Source organism: Harpia harpyja, chromosome 12 (assembly GCF_026419915.1).
Source record: "Harpia harpyja isolate bHarHar1 chromosome 12, bHarHar1 primary haplotype, whole genome shotgun sequence".
In the NCBI taxonomy this organism is placed as follows: Eukaryota; Metazoa; Chordata; class Aves; order Accipitriformes; family Accipitridae; genus Harpia; species Harpia harpyja.
The window spans coordinates 4,110,810-4,135,466 of NC_068951.1; the positions used below are offsets into that span (position 1 = coordinate 4,110,810).

Here is a 24,657-nt window from a genome sequence, read left to right on the forward strand (position 1 = left end):
AGAAAAGAGGACAATCTGACTGTTTTCAAGCTAAATGTAACATTTCTTGCTGCCTCCAATTTGCACACAGTATAGGAGATTAAAACAGAAACGTAGACCAGCAGTTTTAGTACTTGAAAATTTTATTTTCTCAAATGAGCACCAACACATATTGTAAATATGACAAACAATACGCCTCCCTCTAATACTGAAGAACTATATACAACGTACAAATACATGAAAAGGTGAAAATCAATTATTTGAAAACAAACAGTTGCATTTATTACTGAAGCAAATGACCTGAAAGAATATGCCAAAAAATAAAATTAAAATAAGATCAGAGAAATAAAAGTATACACAATTTGTAAACACAAGAGCATCAATAGACAGGCTGGTATTGGAAATATCGTCCTTTAGTTTTGTCAGTGGGGAAAGCATTCCCATTTCCTTATGAAAAACAAAACAAAGGATACATACAGTTCGTAACTATGAGAATAGCTTATTTGTGGTTGTACCTTACACAATGCCATTCTGCTTGCATTTGAATATGTTGATTTTTTTTTTCTGAATTCAAGATGATTTTGTTTCCCCTCTTCTGCTTATTCTTTTTAAACAGGATTCTGCAAAATCTATGTCTAACGTAATTGTTTCTGAGCATTTACTTTCTGAGGCCTCTCACCTGGTGAGAAGAGCTCCTTCCCACTGTGCTGAGCTCTGGTTCTCGCCAGTCTGTTTACCCAACTGGCTGCCTGGGTGTCATCTCTTCATCCAAGAAGTGGTTCACACGGAAGCATGATGCTCCTCCCGAAACAAGGAAGTGCAGTGAAATGCATGATTAACACACTCTCACATACCAGTTAGAAAAATAGATACAGAGAAAATTCTCACTTGATCATCACAACAACAACAGATTTCATTTGTAGGGTTTTTTTTTTCCTGTATATTTTTAAATCGTGTGCACCAAAACCAGAGAATTAAAGAGCGTGCAACAGTTATTCAGCACTGAAAACAGCTCCTTGCTCAGCAAAACACAGACCAGTGGTTTGTGCTGTTGGTCCACTTTGGGATAAACAAGAGACCCAATGAATTAAAAACGAAGAAGGGGAGAAGGGGGGAGGTCAAAGACAGAAAGGAAAACAAAAAAAATGAACTTTACTGCCAAAGAAGTAAACTTTTACTCTAATTTGTTATGTAGCAGCCTGGTTTAAAAAAAAACAAACAACAAACAACAAAAAAATTCAAAAAGAAAACCAGGATCCATGTCCAAAGACTTACATTTTAGTTTAAAAACAATGACTAGTTAGAAATCTCCATCCTCCATCCCTGCTGCCCCCAAGCAACTGGAAACAGCGAGTCAGAGGTTGCAGCTTATATTCAATCCTGTTTTCTAAGTCTCAAATCTACTTCACTCCAGCCAATACTGGTGCAAGAGAAAATTTCAGGCCCGGATCCTACAAACCAGATCTCCTCAGGAAAGTCGTGCCCAGACGGAGCCCCACCGGCTTTCGTGGGACTCCCTGTGGCATCACGAGCTGACGCGGGGCTCAAGCTGCCGGACGGGACCTCCGGCACTGACTGAAGGTGTTTCAGCACGTAACTCCAGACACCGGAGCACTCCCCGAGTGCCTGCAGCTACCTCCTGTCCCACACATCAGTACCTGCGCGGACCGCGGGCTGCTGTCCGTTACCCAGCCACCGCCTCTGCCGGAGACCAATTCTGCCAGATGGAAGCGGGAGTGACTCCCCTCTCCTGCCATGTCCGGAGGAAAAATGGATCGACTTAAGAGGACAACGTATATTATGATTTTTGTTTCCCTTTAAACATATTTTCCAACAAATACAGAAGGAAACAGTATCATTTATAAACAACAAAAAAGTGCTCTCAGGGAGGGGATCTGAGAAACAGCACCAAATATATTATTTTTTTAAAAAAATTAAATATTATTTACAAAAGTATATTTCACAAGATAATGTTTTTTTTCTGCTTTGTATATATTATCATCTGAATATTTATTACAGGGATCAGGATTTCACACCAGATAATCCACCAGAGCAAAACAATTTAAAACTTACTCAAGTCTGAGCTTTGGGGTAGACAGGGGTGATGTAAACTCAAGGGTGCACGCAGCTTGCCAGAGACGAGGCTGCCACGTAAAAAAAAAAAAGCAAAACTCGCTGCTGTTCGTGTTTTCTCGAGGATGTCACTCAAGGAAAGCAGCACCATGGGCACTCAGTGCTCTGCGTTCAGGCACTGCCTGCCCAAGGAGGCAGTTTCCATGGGCCGCACCTCCAGCTCAGAAACAACGGTCCCACCTTGCTCACCCCAGCCAGTAAGGAACTGGCTACAGTCAACTCCCACGACCAGAGGGATGCAGATAGTGAGGTTCTTTGGTTATGCTCTGAATGTATCACTCTACAAGTCATCAACTTAGCCTGCGCTGATTGTAGTAGCCACTAGCATACAGATCTGATCATCCTGTCTGGTCACCAGCTCCCAATTCTGTCATGTGTCTTAATATAGCAAGTCACAGATGAGTTAGCAGCGGACTAAGAAGTACTTTATATTTAATGGACACATAGCAGAGAACAAACGTCAATGAGCCTCGCAAGCCCGTTTTTCCTTATCTCCCTGTACAGCGTATTAACGTCACTCTATAGATAATTCTCTGGGTTTTGGGGATGTTCACAGGCACACGTATTTTTTTCCTATCAGGGCTTGAGGCCAGATTCTCAACAAGTGTGAATCTGTGGATGCTGATGGGACAAAACCAATTAAAACCAGATTAAGATCTTCCCATATTCAAGCTTAGACTGGTTGCCATTAAAAGCATAACCCCTGTGAGCAGTTAAAAACAGCCTGATCTGATGGATCATCGCCCTTTCTTGTCCCAAATATATGGATAAAAACATTTACATCTGGTAGCGCTCTGTAGTAACTGTTCTTATTTCTCAGAGCAGTCCTCTAGACAGGCCTACCTTTTATATCGCTTTTTTATAGGCAATCACTCTAAACACCAACATAAAACCATGAGCCCCTGTGTGCTCTTTTTCTCAACCTCATATTAATGATTTGGGGTTATCCCTTACTTGTCCAGTTCCAACCAGACCCCTCTAAAGGCTACGTATCTGGGAAGACTGAAGAGCTCTTTAAAGAACGCAAATTACTTCTCACTGGTCAAAACTCAATAAATTGTCATGGATCACCAACCAAAGGGCAGGAAAATGGGACCAGGTCAGTGCCAAAGTCACCAAGATAGTGGCTACTGCAGAATTTTTGATTTCTACTAGATTTTTATCACTGAAGGGAATGTGGATGATGGAAGCAGAGACGATCAGAAACAAAAGCTGAAGCAACTGTTACACAGCCACAGCAGAAAGGGTGAAGGCAGAAGCCACCTCCTAACAAGTTAGCCGCAAACCGAACCAACTCCATCCGTTGCAGGAGCCGCGGCCAGCCTCCATCTCACTTCTCTCTCCAAGGTTGTAAAGAACAGTGGTTCAAGAGAAAAAAACAGCCTTTGCTTAGATGGGCCATCAGGTTTGGGTTTCAGCACAAGGACCTAACACGTAAGTTCCACCCTGATCCCTAAGTAGCATCTCTGCTCACATCCCCTTCATTTAACAGCAAATTACTTTCTCACCACCAGCCCTCCGTCCTGATCCGCACGGCTAACTGAGAGTCTCTTGGGGGTGGGGGCAAGCGACAACAGATTACAGCTCCAAAGCTTCAGTTTCATAAGGAGTTACAAACCCCTGCACAATAATCTCTCCTTCTGGATTAAGAAAGATTTCCCCCAACGGATTAACCTACTTGAAAGAATTCCACAAACAAAAAGAAAATTCACTCAGAGAGATAAAACTAATTCGGTTAAAATAGTCTTGAGTTATGCACCAGATACTGGCTGGACTGTTGCAGAGCAAACTTCACATTGTCATTTATGTCTAACGCAGCTCCCCTCTCACACATGATGCCCCTTCCCCACCAACCACTTTGGGAAGGTCCACAGTAATTAAAATGGAAAAATTAAAATAGGAAGGACTTGTCCCTTGCAGTTATGATGCCCACATCTACCCCTCCCCTTTAAACTCCAAGGCATAGACAATTTCAGGGGTAGGGGGAAGATGTTTAATTTCTTTTTTCTTTCCCATTCCCCCTGTGCCTGCAACAGGCTTCCCGGAGTGGGAAAAGGGGGGAAGGTTTTGGGGAGGATACCTCATGGCTTGAAATATCCACCTGTGCAATACTGCTACAACTGCCAGGCTCCTCTGCTCCCTCCTCTCCCCACTCTCGCACCATTTCTCTGCCAGGCTCCAAGAGCGGAGCTGATGACTGGGGCCTGGGATTTAAGAAAAAGATTCTGTAACAGCATTTTCCTACTCGCACTTGTGAAGGATTGGTAAAATACCCCCAAGGATGCTCACTGGAGGCCGGGAAATCAAGGGGTACCCTGCGTTACTAAGTTTGTCCCCATCCTCCTCTACGTAATTTCCTCTTTCTTGCCTAGCACGTGCCTTTTTCCCCCCCTGTCATATTTTCTAAGCTGCAGCTCCAGCCCCCTTGTGCCTTAAGTGGTTTTCTCCTCCTCTCTGAAGGGCTCTAGAGTCAGGATTTGGTTTCTCCAGCTGTGAGGATGCTCCCCACAGCTGTGCTCTGTTGGGACATTTGGCCTACCTACCCTGAAACAGTGAGAAAAAGGAGAGGCAGGGAATCTCTCCAGCCTTCAGATCCTTCCCCCCGCAAACAAGAAGTTCATAAATGGCAAACAAAACACAGATTTGCAATTAGCTTGCGGGGGGAACTGGTTATGACTTGTGCTCAGCCGGCTTAGACTGAAGCTCCACCGATGGAGCAGCGGTTTTACGATTCAGAGAGAACGCAGCCGTGAGGTATTTTTCTGTCCATTTAGACAAGTAGATAGTTTCAAGCCTTGGTTAACCAGGACTTCAAGGAGAAGTACAGTTTCAACTTCTGATGACTTCCCTTCGGGCCCACTCCCCACTCCCTATCACCTTCTCCTGCCCAAAACTTGGGTCTTCCTCCCGCACCGAGACCTTCTGATAAAATGCCGCCACAGAGCCAACTTCAGTTTGTACTTAAACATTCATCAACATGGAATGGCTGTTGGGCATTCGGTGCATTCTCTTAGCCAACGCCAGAACAGAGAGAGAAGCAGCCAGGGTCAACTCACAAACAGATACAAAGCAAAAGAGACAGAGAGACAGAAATTTAGAGGCCAGTCACCAATAAAGATGGAGAAGGGTGTGAAGATGCTCCCAAATTGCAGAGCCTCTAAATGCATGGAACCAAGCGTTCAGTCACTCTCTCACTCTTGGATATAATGTTCGGTTGGATGGCATTCTCTTACACGCTGGTAGGGCTGGGCTGTTTCCATTCAATCCCAGCCATTATCCTTGATCATGTGAGCTAGTTCAATGATGTATTTGCCTTCTTTATACTTCTGGCTGCTTTCAAAAGCGTGTTCCTAAAAAAAAGGAGAAAGAATGAGATCAAGATGATAGTTGAAGGTAAAGTCACAGTTACAGATCAGGTCTGGGAATGCTGGTACAAGTCTTAGCCTTGTCTACACAGTGAAACAGTCAAACTGCAGGTCCTCCTGTTGGCTTTCAGGAAAATTACATTGGAAGAATCTTAAATCCTGCTTCTAGCTGTCTTTACAGGCTGGAAAAAAAGAAAAATCGGCACCACGTAAACATGCAGCTTTCTGTAGGCTAATGGCAACTGCTCCTTGAACTATGCTTTAGGAATCATTGGTGATAAAATCCACCTCCTCTCTCTAGGGTCATCTGAGAATTTATTAATGTTTGTTAAGAATGCAGAGGTCCTCAGATGAAACGTGCCGTAAAAGCACTACCAGCGGGAATGAGATGGATTATGGTGAACTTCATGTGGAAATGGAGCAAACGGGCACCAAGGGACGAGAAGGACCCACTCTAAACAGATGTATGCTTGCAGCTACAGAAACATGCAGTGCTTCAACACTGCAGAACTGAAGAAGGAGGAAATCTATGGGATCCCTAACCAGGAGGGACTCCCGTTATTGAGGTTGCGTCCTCAAAAGCAGTTCAGCTCTGCCCAGGTGTGCTCTTTGCATGCATGTAATGCATCTGAAAGAATGTTAATTCTGTTGCTGGAGAGACTTGGGCTTACTGCTGTGTTTACGAGATTTTGTATTTTGTTTTACAATAAACTCAATTTATGTACTTAGTGTCCTTCTCCATTTGTGAGATCCATGCTGTGTTTCTGCATGAATTCCTACTGCATCAATTTTTGATGCTTTACTTTTTATAGCCTTTCAACTGATTTATTAAAGAATATTTCTGTCCAGAGGCCACAAATACAGTGTATGTTTTGTTTAAACACTGGTCGAAATGTTTTGACAAACAAGTACACTGTGTGCCTCCTGAAGCAGAAATTATGATGTATCATAAGCCTGTATTTGAAGGTAATTGAATTTATGACATTTAACATTATATGGATCATTCTATTATTCTGATATCGTCTGGGAAAAAAGACAATATGAACCACAAGACTGACTGAAGTTATCCTCATTTATGTCAAGTATCGCTAAGGGACACCCACCAAAACCAGGCCCACAGTGTATGTTCTTAGTAAAAAAATACATTGGCCACAAAGAGTTCCTGCTCTGAAAGGATGCAACAAACACAAGACAGGAGGGAAAAAGGCAACGCAGGAAGGAAAAAAGACGTGGCTACAGACCAGAACCCACATTTCTTGTTCCCAAGTTAATGGCCTTTCCACGAGACCACGTTACCATACGCACACCTTCAGGAAGGGCTGGAGCAAAGATGTTCACAGGAAAAAAAAATGATACTGATACTCACATATTTCCAACCCAGTGTGGTTTTGCAGTTTTCACAGTAAATATCTGCAACTGCATGTAATCCTGTTAATAACACCCGCTCCTCTGCAGGGCCACAACCCACATTAACTCTGGGGAAAAATGAGAGATGCTCCCTATTAGTCTTTCCACATCAAGATGCTACAATGAAGCTGACAGCAATTTTATTGCAGTATTTGAAAACATAAGCAGGAGGTTCAGGACACTGAGTAGCACTGCTGTGCCTGAAACAAAGATCTCTTGCAGTTCCAGAACAGAATGGTAAGGTAAAACAGAATTTTTATTCAACTAAAAATTCTATAAAGCTTTGAACAGAAGATTAATAACATTCTAGTAAATTGCACTAATTATTCATTTGAGAAAGATTTTCACTTTCAAATTGATAAAATGGTACTTTTACTTTCCCAAATGGAAAATTGAAAAATGTAACTGAAATCAGCAGTTCTTCCAAAAGACATCCCAGCAGTGATCTCACCAAAACTATTTTCGGTTATTGGCAAAATTATACTTAATTTTTATGCTAGCTCTAAAAAGTAAGTTTGTATTTCGATATCATTTATTCTCTACATTTACAAAACTTTGACTCCTTGGTCCAACTACATTCTCTGAGAAGAGAATGACTCATCTCTTAGCTCTTATTTCTCAATCTGATGACAAAACCCCCACCTTTTTCTAGCTGCTTATCTGAAACCTCAACATGATATGAATCAGTGCTATTTCCTGCCTCTTTCTTGAACCATTTTCAGCAAGCTCCCAAGTCTTAGGCAGAGGTTTTCTAAAGGAAGGCTATCCTTTTGTTTTCTTTTTCAGGACGGTTTTCTTAAATCTATTCTAAGAGACGCAGAGGTGACACATACAAAGTTATACTCACACTGAATTGAAGAGGTATGCTCGTCCTTGGCTTCCTTGAAAGGACTGAAAGGCAAGAAAACAAAATTCAGTTGGCTGGTTGATAGAAATAAGGCTAAACCAGGACCTGCCCTCAACGACTGCATTAATGGTAGTTATAGCAACTGTTAGCCAGGGCCTGAGAAACGCACATTGTTACAGTCTTTGAGATGGAAAGAGCACAAACCGAAATGTCAGGAGGAGATGAGCACTGATGAACAGAGTCTCGTCCTGCGGATGGGAAGGGGCCAGCTGCCTCCAGTTCTAATGTCTGCCCATTTCACAAGGCGTACTGGCAGCCCACTGAGAACTTCACCTGATATTACCAGCATTTCCAGTGCCGTACAAGCCCAATGTACTTTTCAAGAACTAAGCTGTTTTCTCTCCTATATCCCAGAAATGTCTATCTTCACCCTTTCAGTTCTATTTATGAATTTCACACTAATGCCTCAACCTTACCTAATGCAGCCTTGCTGCCAAATATTGATTTGAATCTCTTTTCTAAAACCAAGGTGCTCACAGAGGCTTCCCGTTGCACTGCCACAGTTTTGAAACACCGCTGTTGCACTTGACGGCACGTGAATTCCCCTTAGGAAGACTGCACAGATGGATGCTGAACCAAACTGAGAGATGGGGACCTATTTGTGCCAGGTGCTGCGCACACAAACACAACTGCTACTCTAATGATTTTACAAAAGACCTTAGCCTTGCTGGGGTGTCTGCAAGCCTTCACATTCCCACTGATGCCAGGGAGATCTTCAGGACTGATCTAAACATAGGACGAGATACAACTGCATAGAGATGAACATGAACAAGAGAGAACCACATAGCAGCAAAAACACACCAGGTAATCACCAGTCATGGCACATCCTCTCTGTACCACGTTTCCTCAGGATCTTAAAGGCAGCGTTTTGAAGAGAGCGGGGCAATGCCAGCCCAGCAGGACACTCCAGGTAGCCAGGACACTTCCAAGAGCCAGCAGGCTCCATTTGTGTCAAGTCTGTAACATTACCCTGTGATGGTGCCTCGCTTACAAGAGCTGGCTCACACATAGCAAGTGCTACCTGCATTTTTAATGTACTTTGACAAACACTGAATTAAACATTTGGTGCTTATGAGCAAGAGCACAGTTGCTCTCTGTACACAAGTTACCTTATGAGATACCTCAGGGAATGTATGCACTGAGGGACAAGGAGTTGGGGAAGTCAAAGAGCAGCTTTTCTGGACCATTTAATCCTTTACCTTACATCTTACCAGGAACCTTGGAATATTTAATAGTTTTCTTAAAACCTCAGCTTCTACAGATAAGCAATGATTTCAGAATAAATACCCTTAAAAGGGGGGAGACAGAGTTTTGAGAGAAAAGAGAAACATTCAAGGTTTTACCTCCCTGGCCCACTAACACTGGTCATCTATTTAGTTAAGAGCCACCCGACCCTGGGGCAGCATAAACGTGCTCTCCCCACGTCATTCAAAGCAATCTCGGGGAGGGGGGGGTCCCTGCCCTTCTCAGGTTGTCCTCTTCCGTCAGTCCAGCCCTAGGGATGCACCCCTACGCTTGTCCAACTGCTGCCTCATGGAGGAGCAAAGTCAAAGCCATGCCTGAGAACCAGCAAGCCTGTGGATGGATCTGGACCCCATTTCTTACATCCACATACATCTGCATTAATCAACTGCCTCCTCTGCGCTGGGAAGGCTGCTTCATGTTTCCAGCTAATGGTCCTAATTCCCAGAGCTGGGGTACCAACCCATTAGCTCCAGCGAACATTTCTTGGGTGCTGCTCGGGCTAATGGCAAGCAGCTCTGTAACAGCCTGCAAGATGTTCTCTCCATCATGAGTCCTGTTCATTTGAAAGGCAGAGAAGGAAAATTCACTCACCAGCAGGAGAGAACAAAACACACTAAAGGTGTGATTTAAAACTGCCATGACAAGAGAACAAGTACAGCCTGTCGCGGTGTTTAGCCTGGTGCCCTTGTTGGTGTCAAGGTACTCTCCAGAAGTGGCGAAGGCCCACTGGAAGATCCCCAATTGCAAGAACGTATCCAAAAGGCTCCTTACCACAGAGCAGAGGCACCTCTGTGGGCAAACACAATGCCACGGGGCATGCAGGCAGGGAGCCACAGCCAGCAGCGAAAGCTGCCTGTGAGGTCTGGATGGCAGCAAGGGCTCTGCCAGCTATAAAGTCACTGCCTGGCAAAAAAATTGACTCAGTCCTGGAGGAATAACAGTTTTTCAGAGGAATCTGAAGCCCAATATTAGTTGCCACCCAGGGCACAGAAAAGCCACTCTGGATTCAGAGAGGATGCCTGAGGCACTTGGATATCTCTTTCACTTAGACAAAAGCAGTGCCCTGAGGAATGCCTCTTTTCTTGGGAAGGAATTAAATAGGACACATGGCTCAAGCATGTTTGTGTAATTGCATTTATTAGAGAAGCTTCTTTTAATCCTTCTGCAGCACTCAAGTTCTTTATTACTGTTATTGTCAGCTGGCTGACACCCCACATGCCAACTAGGTCTAGCCTGACTGGTACAAAACACACACTGCATTGTCTCGGCATCCTGTGGGGTAAAGTAGGAACCCACACAAAGCTGATGCCCCCCAGGCCAGAAAGAGGAGTCCAAGCCAGACCCATGCAATGCTCTACCTTGCTACAGCAAACAGCAGGGGCACTGGCCGCCCACGCTGCAGAAGACGGATACTAGCCTGGAAGGATGGACTGTGGATGGGGTACAGGGATGAAACAGAAGGTCCCAGAGCGACATGTGTGCCATCAAAGCAAAATGAAAGCAGATGAAGCTTGCTAACCATCCAGTCCTTCCCAGTAAATATTTTTCCATAAACACCAAAGTGACTAAGTTTGCCAATAACAACAACCATGGGAGCAAAGTTTTTATTGGTACAGAAATAGGATTTTCCATTACTGCTGTACAAAGGCCTGTCTTTAATAAACAACAAAACCAAACCCATCAGCTTTGTGTTCAGGGCTCACTGGACACTATTCCAGCCCACTCCCAGGGGACACTAGCATCCTTTCAGAGGTGCCCGCCCTTCCTTCCAGCTCAAGCCAGTGCTTTAGGGTATCTAAGGGTGGTCACCGCAAAAAAAATCACATTAATTATCTCCTGCCCAAGTGGAACTTCTCAACATACCCCTGCTCAGCTTTCAGTGCTGCTGCCTGTCTTAATATTCACCCGCCAGCTAGCTAAGGATTTGGCAAATCATATAAAAAGAAGCGAGGGAAGTCTGGCAACTACCTCAAGCTCACCAGGGCATTTGCTCTCTGCAAGACTAAGCTAACTGTATCTTAATAAAGGCAGCACAGGCAGGTTTTATCTGGGTGTTGAAACCTCAACATTTTCTGGAGATGCTCCTTCTCTTTTGGCACTCCAGAAAAATGGGCACATGCTGTAATGGACACTATGAAATCAGAAGAAACAGATACATTTATACACAAACAGACGTTCTTTTCTTTGTTTTTGTTTTGTTTTAAGAAACACACAAAGAGATTTCCACAACAGGCTTGGTTTTCACTGGTGACAGTCAGCAGTAAGACCTATTTTCTATGCTATGCATTTTTTCTGTGTAGATTTTCTTGATACACATTCAAAGGTGTATCTCACATGCATGCTTATAAATCCATACTTCTTCTCTAAAACAACAGCTCCTAGCATCGCTTTCCAGCTGAAAGAAACGGAAAGGATTTTTTGTTGTTGTTTCCCACTGAAAGCCCGAGCACATATTTTTCTCTGCACTGCTAACGCTCAGTGTCTGGCTGGAAACACATCTGTATATGCCAGCAACAAAACTCTCCCTCCCCATCCCGCTTAAGCCTTCTAAAAAACAATACATGCTTTTGAGATGTGCAACACGCAACAGCTTATTCCTCTTGGACTACTCATCTTAAAAAACCTTCCCTGCTCCTGGGTGCTCCACTCAGCATGGAGGCATCTAAAAGCTGCAGGGCCTAAGGAGTGCTGATTTGAGTACCCAGGTGGGAAACCACAAGCCTAGAGTCAGCTATTTGGCTGCAGATTCTCACCTGCCAAGCTATCTCTCATTACTGCAGAAGCTCCATGTTAAGATGCCTTTGGCAGCTGCTCCGGTTTAAGAAGTTCCTATCACCCAATTTACAGACACTCATTATGGCCCCCTCAGCTGTGCTGATTCAAAATTAGATCTGTGAAATCATTATTTTTAAAAACAAATACTTTGTGGGGGGTGGGTGGGTTTGAGGGAAATAGCTTTTTCTCCTTGCACCATATCATGGATCCAGTTTAAAGGGCAATTACTTAATAATCACAGTATGGGGGCAGACACGAGTTGTTTAGAGTAGGAAGTTCTCAAACTAAATTTGCTGGCAAAGAACCACAGTGCAGAACTGCAGCTCTAGTGAGAGACAGTCTGCAGAATAGGGAGTTTGAGTTTCACAGACGCTGTTAAACCAGATCTGCCGCAGAAGGAAATGTAACATACAGCCAGCATCTAAGAAGTGCCAGCTCCTTTGTGGCAAGACACATTCTGCTTGCTAGAGACGGACTCAGCCTGCAAGACTCAAAGCTGAATCCTTGTAACATTCAACACCCATGACCTTGGGAGCTGTCATTTTGGTTTAGTCCGTGTGTTATATCTGGCCACAATCCGAAGTGCTGAATCTACCACTCTGTTTGCTCTGAGCAAGATGCATGACTCCTTCAGAGCCTTCTTTGGTGGAGCAACAGCAGACAAGACAACCACACACACATGCAGAGAAGGGCTATGCCCCTCCATCACTCCTGCCTCTTTCACATTCCACCTGCCTTCCCACCGCCGTCCGACCTTTGCACTTGCACATTCCTGTTACTGGTGACTGCTGGAGACACAGAAGGAAATTTTTACATTCAATCAGTACAGCCAGGGAAATGCATGAATTCTGAATGTGCTCCAAACACGCCTACACACCATACCCCTTTTCCCTAGTACCTACAGCTTCTCATTCACTGCGCAGCCCACTCAGCAGTTCCACACACTGAACAGATGACAGGATTAATACCCCAAGTCTTTGTGACAGCATTTGACAATAGGCTAAACACAAAAAGAGCTGGCTGGAATCATCTGGAAAAATAGGAAGCAGTTGCCAGGACTAAACGGCTACATACTGATGCTTGTTCTCTGCAGTCTGCAGTAGAGAAAACCCCCACTTACCTATATCCAGCTGGCAGCCTTTTAAGAAACCAATAAAACAAAAATGAAAAGGCAACTGGTCCCAAAGAGGTACAAGAGGAAAAATGAACAGAGTGTGCCCCTCCACGCTATGCTCTTGAAAGCTACAAATAAGTCTCACTGCAAGGATGCAAACAGAACAGAGGGCCCAAAGCCACCACCAGAGATCAACGGCAGTCAGCACGTCCTGGGCAATGTGAAACGGTAGCATCAGGAGAAGCCAAATTACCACAGCCATCTGGACTCTTCAAAAAAAGGACATGTTTTCTGTGCTTGTGATATCCCCAGTGGGACAGAGCCATTCAGGAAGAGAAACCGTATTACGAACTCCTGGGTTTAAGAGGCACTGAAGTCTGTGTGAGAAAAATTCATCCAACGATCAATTCAGAGATAGCTCTGTTATCACTTAATTCCCACCTACACATACAACTTTTGTTTTTAAGTTACTACAGTCATTTGCACAACACTGACTGTAAGATTTATCTATTCTTGCTGCTGATTTAGCCCTTAAGCATCTAAGGATGAGATTTCTCATAAAATACAATTTGAATAGGGAGAGGAGACCTTTTAAGTACGACCAAAGCATGATGTCAATCCAGCTGGAGTGCACATGAGTTTGCGTATAAAGATATGCTCCCAAAACAGACGCTCTCCTCGCGCTCATCCTGCTCCCTCCAGCACTTAATCCCAATCCCTATCAGCTGCTACCCCACCTAACAACCAATATCACACAGAAAGCTCTGCCTTAAGGGCACCTTTCAAGCCCTATTGATTATGGCAATAATGATTTGATTAAAAAGATAAGTCCTGCAATGTGTTTAGAGGAACCACTATACCTGGTAACAGCACTAAGCGTATGATGACTACGAGGAGGTTACTTGTGAGTCACTGCGCAGTGGAAAGTAAGTTGGGAAAATATAACTAGGAAAACACCTGCTGCAGATTCTGGGGTCTGCCCTAGACAGCACGAGCCATTTCAACCATCTACTTGCATCATACTCAAGTATTTCCCAAGGGAGCATGAGTTCAATTACTTGGTCCCTGTATCCACACAGACTACAGAGACCACCTCGGGGTTCATTAATTCCACCTTGTTCTTCCTCACAGAAGGGACAGTCAATGATCAGATTAAACTGAGATTCAATTTTGCTCCAATTATACGAGATACAGACCCACGTCAAGGGAACTGGTTACATTATTCCACCTCGTGCACAGATGTGACCTTACCCTGTTCAAACTGCATTCCTGAGTTTTAATTGAGTTTTAACATGGGTCCTTAATGCTATTTAAAGCCCAAAGTCGATATGGAATTAGTGGACCAAACTCATCTCTGAAGTAATTCAATTAATTCAGCACAACCTTATTCCTCATCAGTTTACATTGCTGCGCGAATACACAGTGAATAACTATGAGTCTGCCGCGTTTCATCCTAGGAACAGCTACATCTGAGCAGTTTTACACCATGTTTGTGTCTCGGGTTATGTAGTCTGTGAGAAGGAAGGTGCACAGACTGGAAAGATGAAAGATGTTACTACATTCTTTTTTTATTCTGATGGGAGATGTTATCAGAATTTTTTATTCTGTCTCCTGGCAGCAGCAGGTGTTCATTCAACCCCCGTGTTCCCTCCACACCCAACGCAAGCAGGGGCGAGCTGTGTTTCTGGTAAGAGGCTTTTGTCCTAACAGGAACCAACTCAGCACTTTCACTGCACAGGATAGGTGGGGAGAGACTGCAGGCAGACAGTGCTAAAGGTCTGAACACACACCCGCAAAAATACCAGCAGGCTATCCCGCTGGCATCACCTCCACCTCCCGTAAAATAAATTCTCTGCTGCTCGGAAAAGGCTGTATGGTGATGCTGTCAGGGAAAAGGTCAATGTAATGGAGCAAATTATCAGTGACTGAAGAACCTCATGCTTCTGCTACGTCTCACTTTTGCGGGGAAAGCATCGATGCCTGCTTTGCGTGCAAGAGAACGTTTACCCATTGGAACTGTTTCACGTTGCACAAGCAATGCTGCATGAGCTGGGTCCAAGTCCTCTATCCCGTGCCACAACCAAAAGAGACGAAGGGCAGACTTTCTGAAAAGGCTGAAAGAAGTTAGCTGTCACCACCACCTGAAGCCATCTTCAGACATACTTGGACCTCCAAGGGCCCTTTAGTGCTCATGCAGCTTTCACATCACGGACTCTGCTGTGCTGTAAGTCCAAGCGTTCCAGTGCCATATGTGAGCCTCCCACCTCCTGATCCTTAAAATGCTCAGCTTGGCTCAAAATTCAGGCAAATTTTAGTAGTAGTTGATATTAAAAATTTTTTTAAAATAAGGACTTTTGTTTGGTTTGGTTTTTTAAAGTGAGATTCTCTCATCTTTTCATGTTTCTAGGAGCTGAAACTAAGAAAAATCAGCACTGTTCAGAAGACTTCCAAAACTGCTAAAGAAAAAGTATCATGAATGGCAAAAGGACATTTCAGCGCACACTCTGCAGTGTTATCTCCGTAATATCAATGCTGCTCAGGAAAACGGAAAACAAACAGGACTATACAGATGCCCGATCCCATCAGAAGCGAGCCATGAAATGCTGCTCTGTCCTTTCATTGGAGCGGTTCTCGAACACACGTCAGCACAACACGAAGGTGACACCAATGCTCCGATAAGGCTGTGTTGCTCCCAGGCAGATAGGCTGTACAAACTGATTTAAATGGGTCAGGATCCAGGAGCAAATTCCCAGTTATTAATTCTTGTGTCAGTATGACTGTCCATTATCACTAGAGGGGAGAGCAGGAGATTTCTTTCAAAGGGAAATTTTACATTGCAACTGCTGAAGAGAGATCTCTTCTGAGGCTTTGCAATTAATGAAGATCACTAGGGAAATGGAAATTGCCTAAAATTGAGATTTTTGTTTTTCCTCAAGTGCGTAGATTTCTAACACAATTTAAGCCACCACTCCGCTAAGCTAAAACCTCAGCAAAGTTCTATGAAGCATCTAAAAATTCAGAAAGTAGTTGCAAACTGCTCCGTCCCCTTCTCCCTCCAACATGCCTGGCAGGCTGCCCTCCAGACTTTGACTCAGTTCAAACGCAACACGGTTAAGTCTCATCGTGTTATCATGAGTCCTGTGCTATTCAGCCTCCTTATTAAAGCCCTGGGCTCCTGGACTCTGCTCTTATTTATTTTTAAATGTGTTTCTAGCCTGCAGACTTCAAAGTGAAATTTCAAAATGTGAATGCTAAAGGCGCAAACAACTGCAGGCAAATAAAAAATACACCAAATTTATTACTTCTATAAACCTTCACAATATTTTGGGGCTTCTCTTGTGATTTTGATGGTCTCTAGTTGCTGCTGCTGTTGTGCTTCAAAACTTGACTTTAAGATGAAAAAGGATGGAAATACTGTGGGAAACAAAGCAGATGCAGCATTTACTTTTAAAAGCAATTACTCTGATTTATTTAGGGGGCACACAAAATCAGAGCAGCTTCAGGAGACAGATCCCTCTCTTCTCTGCAGCCCCAGCAGGGAGGATAGATACATGTGACGAAGAGCCCTGCAGCCCCTGAGAGCAGGGAGCACAGGCACTCCATCAGGGAGCGACCGCTCCCTTCCTCTCCTGTTCAGCTTCCCTCTGCTGAAGGAAAATCCATTCCTGCATTAACGCAGCACCGGTCAGACCAGAAGAAGGGCAGCGCAGCTTCTACAAGCATGGATGGCTGCCCCATGCCCCCACTTCAGATCAAGAATTCAAGATCTACCAGAGGTCTTGCAGAGTGGAAGGGAATCTAGCACTGAGTTCTTTGACCAGGTCCAGTCATCTTCTTGTGGGGTATACACTTCTCCTCTATCTCTTCCACTGCTCCTTGCTGCCAGGGAACAAAGTGCTGTATAACACACATGTATAGTGCAGGTAAAACTCTATTCTATCTCATGGGAAACCAACCTCTTTTGAGGAGAGAGTTAAGAGATCTAGGCTTTTCTAATGATCTCCATCAACTTCTGGAACTACACATGTATTGACACCAGAATGCTTAATCAGGCAAAAATAAGAGCAAGTGCAATGCCTAAGGAGCATTTTTAACCCCACGGGAAGAGGGAGTGGGGAGAAAGGGTAGGCATGTGTCTTAGAGAGCTGCTTCATTTCCCACATTGAGCACTCCAAACGATAAGCCAAGACAGCCTGCGAAAGCAACACTGGATTAAAGAGAGGAAGCCACAAATTCACGCACACAGAAGAGCCACAGGTTAATTCCTGCTGGACAGTAAGTAGAATACCACTTGCAACAGAAGACTGACATTTACCCAATGTTAAAACAAAGAAAACTACCAAGGTATGTATGCCTGCTGGCAGAAGCAATGTTTATTCATATGAAGTGCACCGAGCTCCTCCCAGGAGCACTGCCGTGAGCCCTGAAGAAGGGCAGGCCATCTCCCACACGCAGTGCCTGAAAGGAGACGGTAAGCTCCACATTCACTGTCTGATCTAGATGACACGGGATGGGAGAAGGAAATGAAAATCCGCATCTTCCATGTCTTCATGCTGGGCCTCGGGCCATACTGCTGGTTAACCCTGATCCCTCCACGGCCTCATTCCCAACAGATACCTGCATTCCCAGATCTGCAGGAAGTTCTAGGGAGTTGAGATGAGTTTGGCATCTCCGGCACTTAAGTCATCAGTGACACCCACTGAATGCAAACCTTTACATTTTGGTATGTAGAAGGGCAATACGGAGAGAAGCATTTTGTTACTTACCGTGAAAAACTACAGAAGATGACAACAAAGTGCAGGGGTGTCTTTCTGGATACAAAGAGATGAAAAATGCATTTTATTCTGGTGAATCTGCAATTGCTACAGCAGCAGCTGTGGGGTTTTCCCCCCATTTTTGAGTGCTGCTGTCTTCCTGTAGGTTGATGCCTGCTCAAAGCATCCAAAAATGAAGTCACTTTAAAAAGGAGGGGCAAGGGGGAGCACAAAGCCCTTTCTTTCCACATTAATTATTGCTACTGCATGGGTTTTAGAGATAAACACAAGACAGAACTGGGTTGGAAGACGGAAACTGCTAAAGCAACAAGTTATTTAATTAGCAGCATAATAGTGACTGTCTGTGTATCAGTGGAACACTGTATTCCATTAATACAGCCGCTAAGCTCACAATAGCACCAATGCTGACAATGAGAGCAAACTTGCTTTTCAGCAAAAGCAGATCTGTCCAGGGCAGCAGCTCTTCTCTGTCCCTGGATAAGATCCACTGCAGTGAGATGAAGCCACCATACGTACACCTTACTGCTGAGAAGGTTCATTGGAAGTTACCCTTCATTGTTTAATCTGTTGCTTAAATTCTGAATGTTTGTCTCTACTATAAAAGAAGAATTGTGGTACTGAAATTTATTTTATTACTGTGCATGTGCCCTCTATGGAAATTCAACAAAAATGCGTGCACCAGAGGATAGGTCCCCAGACACCGAGGTCTCTCAGCCATGCCAGAGTGCAGGGCAGGCCCAGACTCTTACAGATCTGAAGCAGACCACATGTGTACCCATGCCCACATTTCTCCCCAGACTCCCCTCTCAGAGCTGGGCTGGAATCGAGGTGTTCATATTTGAGATACTCCATAAGCAGCTAAGCTTAATCTGATTTTAACTCATTCCTTCTGTCGCAATCACTGCTGAAAGGAGAGAGATCACTGGAAATCTTCAAATTCCAGGTTTCAGGTAGAGAGTCTCAGTTCCTACCTTTGTTATTGCTACTTATTCTAACATTTGTGATTTCCATGCAAACACACCATGTATTTTAAGGGAGAAGACTCCGGATGGAGTTTCCTTGTGTGCTCCAGCTTCAATCCTTGTCCATTCCAGTTCTGCTGGATGAGAAAAACTGTCAGGCCAAACACCTCTGACAGACGGATGCTGAGGCCCCTCTCCAGGAGAGGCCAGACTGCTAGAGATCTGCTTCTTGCTGGCAGACGCAACAGCTCCCCTAAAACAGATGTGAAGCCCTCTGATAGCATTTCCTGCTACTATAAAATGAGACTGCAATAGGAATTACTGCAAGAGACTCCTCCTGAGAAGCCAGGGTCTTCTCCCCAAGAGGCAGTAGGTGAAAAAGCCCCCCCAGCATGGCCCCCACACTCATGTGCGCACGTGACTAAATTACAGATTAAACCAGAGGTCTCACAAGTTGTGAGACTGATACCTGCATTTTTCCTGGGCTTGTTCTTACAACTATAAATCAGATTAAAAGTACACACCTGCATAGGAAGTTCATAGGGCAGTTCACCCCATCAGCAAGCCTTCGAGCCTGCTGGCATTTCCTCCTCTTCCAACTGCAAGGGCCAAAAACTGAAACACCCAGCAAACCCAGGAAGGCTCGACCTGATCAACTCCATGCTCCAGTTGTTCAGGATTTGCAGCAGTTGCAGCAAAAACCCTGATGATTCACCGTCCTTCATCCCTGGCAGTTCCCTGGATAATAAATGGGAACAATACTTTATTTATGCCCAGGTCATCAATTCTAAGGCAGAGGAAGCAGCAGATGAAAGGAGAGTTATTTTCATAAAGTGATGGATTAGAAAAATCCATTTTTACCCTGTCAGTCCTCCTTGACAAGGAATTCTAAACTGTTTTGAATCATTACCTTTTTCCTTCTTTTTTGGAACAGAATGAAATATTTTAAAATCACATAGCAATTAATTGCTGTATAAACACAATTATACAAGGAGGTACAAATTACCCTGGGCTCATTCTATTAAACAACCACATCCTCACTAAATAAGAGGCCTGATCCTGACTGTCTTCGATCCCATTATGGACAGTAGGAACTGAGGGAGCACAGTGACTTGTAGGGTAAGCCCCAGAGGAAGCAGTTACACAGGACAGAAAGATCTAATTTAAGCAGCTGTACTATGGAATAGGTACTACAAATACTCATTACACAGCTCAGATTTCATATGCTGACTTTTTCCTGCAAAGGGCATTTTTGTTTGTTTATTCCCTCTCAAATAAAGGCTGCTCAGAGCTGATGAGAGGTACTCAAATGACAGCCTTTGAGACTCACTCCCCTCCTCCCTGCTGCCATACAGGCCAGCAACGGCAAGGACAGCAAACACAAATCTGTCTACTAAAGGTCCTGGGGATGAGTTTGATTGCAAGAGTTCATCTCTGCCTAATCAGTGCTCAATCTCCTGGTCAAAATGCTGAAGGAAAAGGCTCCCATTTAACACCTTTGATGACACATTGTTCTACTGAGAACTGAAGTCCTCTCAACCCACATTTAATTTTAAACTTCATGGAAGCCAAGAACTATAAGATACCTTACCACAAGTTCACAGCAGTGAAATGGGAAGCTAAAAAACTCTAATGACTTCTCACGGAACTGCTTTGCTGTTCATCGCTTACAGCTTGAACTCTAGCAATACTTGCAATTAAGAGCAAGCTCTGAATAATACCAAAAAGTGACAATTCATTAGGGAATAAGAGCTGAAAAGCAGGATCCAAAAGCTATAGGACAGCTTCTAGAAATGTGCATAAAACTGATAAATGAACAGAAGCTTACTGTGCTGAGCCAGTAAGACTAACACAATTATGAAATGTGTACACTGTAAAGACGTTACTGCCGAGTCTGAGGCTGGAATGATGAGACCAGCCCTGTTTCCATTCCTAAAAAGATGCTGAAATGCTAAAGATGTAGAATAGAACCATAAAAATGATACAGAACTGGAAAAAAAACCCAACATTGCATCATGACAAAGCTGAATCTGTTCAGCCTATCAAAAGAGTGATCAAGAGTGACCTTGGTTACTGTATACCACAGCCTTTTATAGAGAGAAATAGTATGTCCTATACATCTATTTCATTAGCAAGAGAAAGAAAACAGTAGCCAATGATGGGAAGCACAAGGCAGACAAACCTAAATTCAAGGTCTCCCATTTTTAATAGTAAGGATGATTAACCACTGGAAAAAATGACCAAGGGGAGTAGGGAGTTCTCCCTCTTGAAGTCTTCAAATCAAGACTAAATGCTTTTTGTGAAAGACATGCTGGAATCATGATGAAATCTGCTGGCCCATACTCTACAGAAGGTCAGATGTGATGATGTGATAGCTCCTCCTGGCCTTAAGAGTTCATTACTGTGAAGCTGGGAAACTTAAATTGGGAAGAAACCCCATGATAGTAAGAACTATACCCATGAAAAGGGAATACTCGCCTCATCCCACACACAGTTTTTTCCTATGATGGAAATGCAGGATTTTCACTTGACTGGTCTTGGACACTTACTAAATGCCTCTTTCTTTTTCCATTAGATTAAAGTTTTGAAGCAACCACGTCGTAATTTTAGGATTATTGTTTTGGCTTGTGTGCATGCTCCCCCCACCCAGCAAATAACTTTATGTCTTCAAGGTGAACTGACATACAAATATCAGCTGGTTCATGACAAGTAAAGCACTAAGAACATTACACACTGCCTTGCCCACATCCTCAGAAAGAAAAAAAAAAACAAACCAAAAAGCCCAACAATTGCTGCTTATTTCACCTACACATGGTGCATCAAATGCTTCAAAGTAGCTGAATTCATCCACAACTTACCTGAAAGCCAGCACCAAAGTTTCAAATCCTTTTAAGATCCCCCAGTTGCAACATAGAGCAAAGTCTGACGCTTTCAGCATGCCATAACGCTCACTAAAAGGCTATTGAACCGACAAGCTCAAGCTCCAGTAGTCTGCTAGCCAGGGAAGCAGCTAGGCCACAATGATTGGGAGCAAGGTTTGCTTATAAACCTTGCAACCCCTGTTTGAAAAGATAGAAAAAAGAGCTTCTAGAGTGTTCCCTAGCTAACAATCCAACCTCAACTGAGAAAGTCAGGCACACACAAGTTCTCTATTTTTTTCTAAATTCTCTGTGCTGGAGGAGCTGCAGCCTTTTGTGTTGAAGGATTTCACATTCATGTTCAGTAAGGGTCCCATGCAGACATCAAAGGAAAACATTAAACTTCCTCCACAAGCCTTAGGCTAACTACAGAGGATATATCACTGCGTAATGTTTAGCAGTTGGATCACAGTAATTCATGAAAAAAAGAAACTGCAGGACGCCCACAAGACATTCTCTAAATATTTCCATAATCAGGGACATTTCTGCTGAATTACTGCTCACATAGCAAAAAAAGTCAGCAACCGAGACACTAACATGGCTGTGTTTGGCCTGTATCTTTCTGCTCTTGTTCCCATCCTTTTTTACTGGACAGCAGGTTCAAATTAATTCAAACAGAAAAGGCTGACAAAGAGTCCAAGTAGCACAGAGTAGGCAGAAACCAGCATCACATCTGCCACTTTGAGGAAAAGATGCTGTTTACACTGTTGAATGTCTATTATGTTACCTGTTCCCCCAGGCCCCACTAGAAAATGATGTGGAAGGCACATTTCTCAAGAAAACCCCCTCTACCTCCTTCCTGGGGAGGTTTTGCCACCATCGATTATCCAATATATTTTTCTTAAACATTCTAAAAATCATGGGATGTTGTGCCTGGGAAGGATAAATGTAAAAACAAGTATCTTTCACTTATTTTTTGGCAACTGGAAGGCATTGAAATATGCTTTTTAACTACAGTCGCCTGGCATGGTATTTTTGTTTTTACAGTAAAGCCAGAGAGGATTAGGACACACTGTACTAATTCATAAGAGCAGATGGTACCTGCTCCAAAGCTTTATCTTTCAAGCAGACTGGACAAAACAGCAGCATTTCAATTGTACAGGTGGGGAAAGAAGGAACAAAGACATTAAGTGACTTACTCAAGGTCACACAAGAATCTGTTGCAGGGCAAGGTTGAGTTCCCGAAGTCTCAGTCCACTTAGGCATTGGAAAAAGCAATGAAACAAGAGTATGTACTAAATTTGGCACAGATTTTTAAATGATGCATTGCTACCAGGGAACAAGAACCTCCACTCATGCTAACCCAGACACCAAAGGAACATATAAAGGAAAACTAGTTACTCACTCCACCCAATCTATCTGATCACCTTATATTTCCGAAGTCAATAAGACCTTTTTTGGCCAGACAATCCAACCCACAATTTAGATCTTATTACAAATCAGACATACTAAACCACTTTTTCCCTCTGGCTGCAGAAGATAAAAGGCCAAGCAAGCAGGCAACATTTTGGTAACTGGCTTCATGTAACAGCTTTGCATTTTCTTGAAAGCCTCAGCATCGATTATTTTCTTTAAATAGCAATGGCTTATTGAGAAACCTTCTACCCATTTTAATGCACAAGGTTTTCCTTAAGTAGAAAAGAAAGCAAAAACTGCCCTGCCAAGGCATATTTGTCAAAGAGTTTCAGATACCCGGTCCTGGCAAAACACTTTGAAGTCAGAGTAAGTTAACACTGGTGCTGAAGGGCTAAGAGAGGAAACTTGGAGATGAAGAGGAAATAAAGTATGGGCTGACACAGAACAATACCGGGATTCAGCTCCAGCTTGCGTTTCAGCCAACGGCATGAGCCAATGCTGCAATTTGTATGTATCCAAAGGAGCTAAAAGCTCATGGCATGCAAAGCAGCACAGCTCTCATGTGGTCTCTGCACAACTTGGTGCAAAAGGAATAAAGGAATTAATTTCATCAAGCCAAATCACCAACACCCTGCTGTTACATAAAAGCCTGTTTTCTGGGGAACGTTTCCAAAGATGGTGTCATTTGGGCTGTTTTGATTAAAGTGACATAGTCAGGTTCAAGATGAGATACACTGCAGACTGAGAAACACTCCAGTTTGACAAAATCTCCCACTCCCTTTCCAATCCTCATGGCACTTGTTTCTTCCCTCCATTTACCACATTTTCATATGGAAAACAAGCATGGCAATTGCACTGCCTGGTTCTCAGATGCTAATATAAGGCTGTGATGAAAGAACTGCTGAAGGCCTCAGGGAAATGTTTAAAAACTAACTCAAACAGATAAAAAGATGACTATTTAAGTTTGCCTGGGAAAGTTTCTACACATATTGGAAACCCCTTGAGGCAGGGACTGCCCTTCTGTTCTCAGTTTAATAGCCAGTTGTACAAATTTTGATTGCACAATTACTTTTATAAGGTTTTCAATTATACAAAGAATGTATCTTATTAAGGTTTATAACCCTGAGAAATAAAACCTAAAACCCCAAATCCTTTGCATTTAAGCTGCACGGCCCGCTAGTACTCCACCAGCAATGCGGGCCGAATACTATTACAAATGTACACCACAGTCTACGATGAACTTTTAGAACGAGCAGATACAAGCACTGCAGCACACTGTAGTTAATACTGCCACAACTCAATACACATAGCCTCATATTGTGCTTTCAGATCTTCCCTCTCGTGTCCATATTTTAGCAGTCAGCATTCTTGGGCAGTTTCTGCATGCCTCAACAGCTAGAAGCTCAAATTCCAAGCAGTCTGCAGCACTGGCATTGCCCTGCTGGAAGCTACTTACCTGCAAAGCTGGCTGCATTGCACAGCAGACCAGAAGGAGCATGGACACGGAACAAGGAAGGGAAGGAAGTGTCAGAGGTGAAACCACTGGGCATGCATAGCCTTGTGTCTTCCCTGGCTGGGGACCAGCTATGTCAAAAAAAAAAAAAAAAAAAAAGGCCAAAAAAGCGGAGCACAAACTCTAATCTACCATAAAAACAGTAAAACAAGCCTCCTTCTTTATCCAGTAAAGCATCTTCTGCGTCTCAACACGAAATCCAACTGGC

General features: G+C 43.6%; 1 protein-coding gene across 1 annotated transcript in view; it reads right to left on the reverse strand.

Annotated features, from left to right (window-relative positions):
- Nucleotides 1-104: 104 nt before the first annotated feature.
- Nucleotides 105-24,657, reverse strand: part of YPEL2 (yippee like 2) — a 39,745-nt gene continuing 15,192 nt past the window's right edge. The window contains exons 3-5 of the mRNA XM_052802953.1: nucleotides 7,732-7,775; nucleotides 6,844-6,952; nucleotides 105-5,462 (exon numbers count right to left, since the gene is read on the reverse strand). Coding sequence (XP_052658913.1) covers nucleotides 5,373-5,462; nucleotides 6,844-6,952; nucleotides 7,732-7,775 — 243 coding nt within the window. The 3' untranslated portion in view covers nucleotides 105-5,372. The remainder of the gene's footprint in view (nucleotides 5,463-6,843; nucleotides 6,953-7,731; nucleotides 7,776-24,657) is intronic.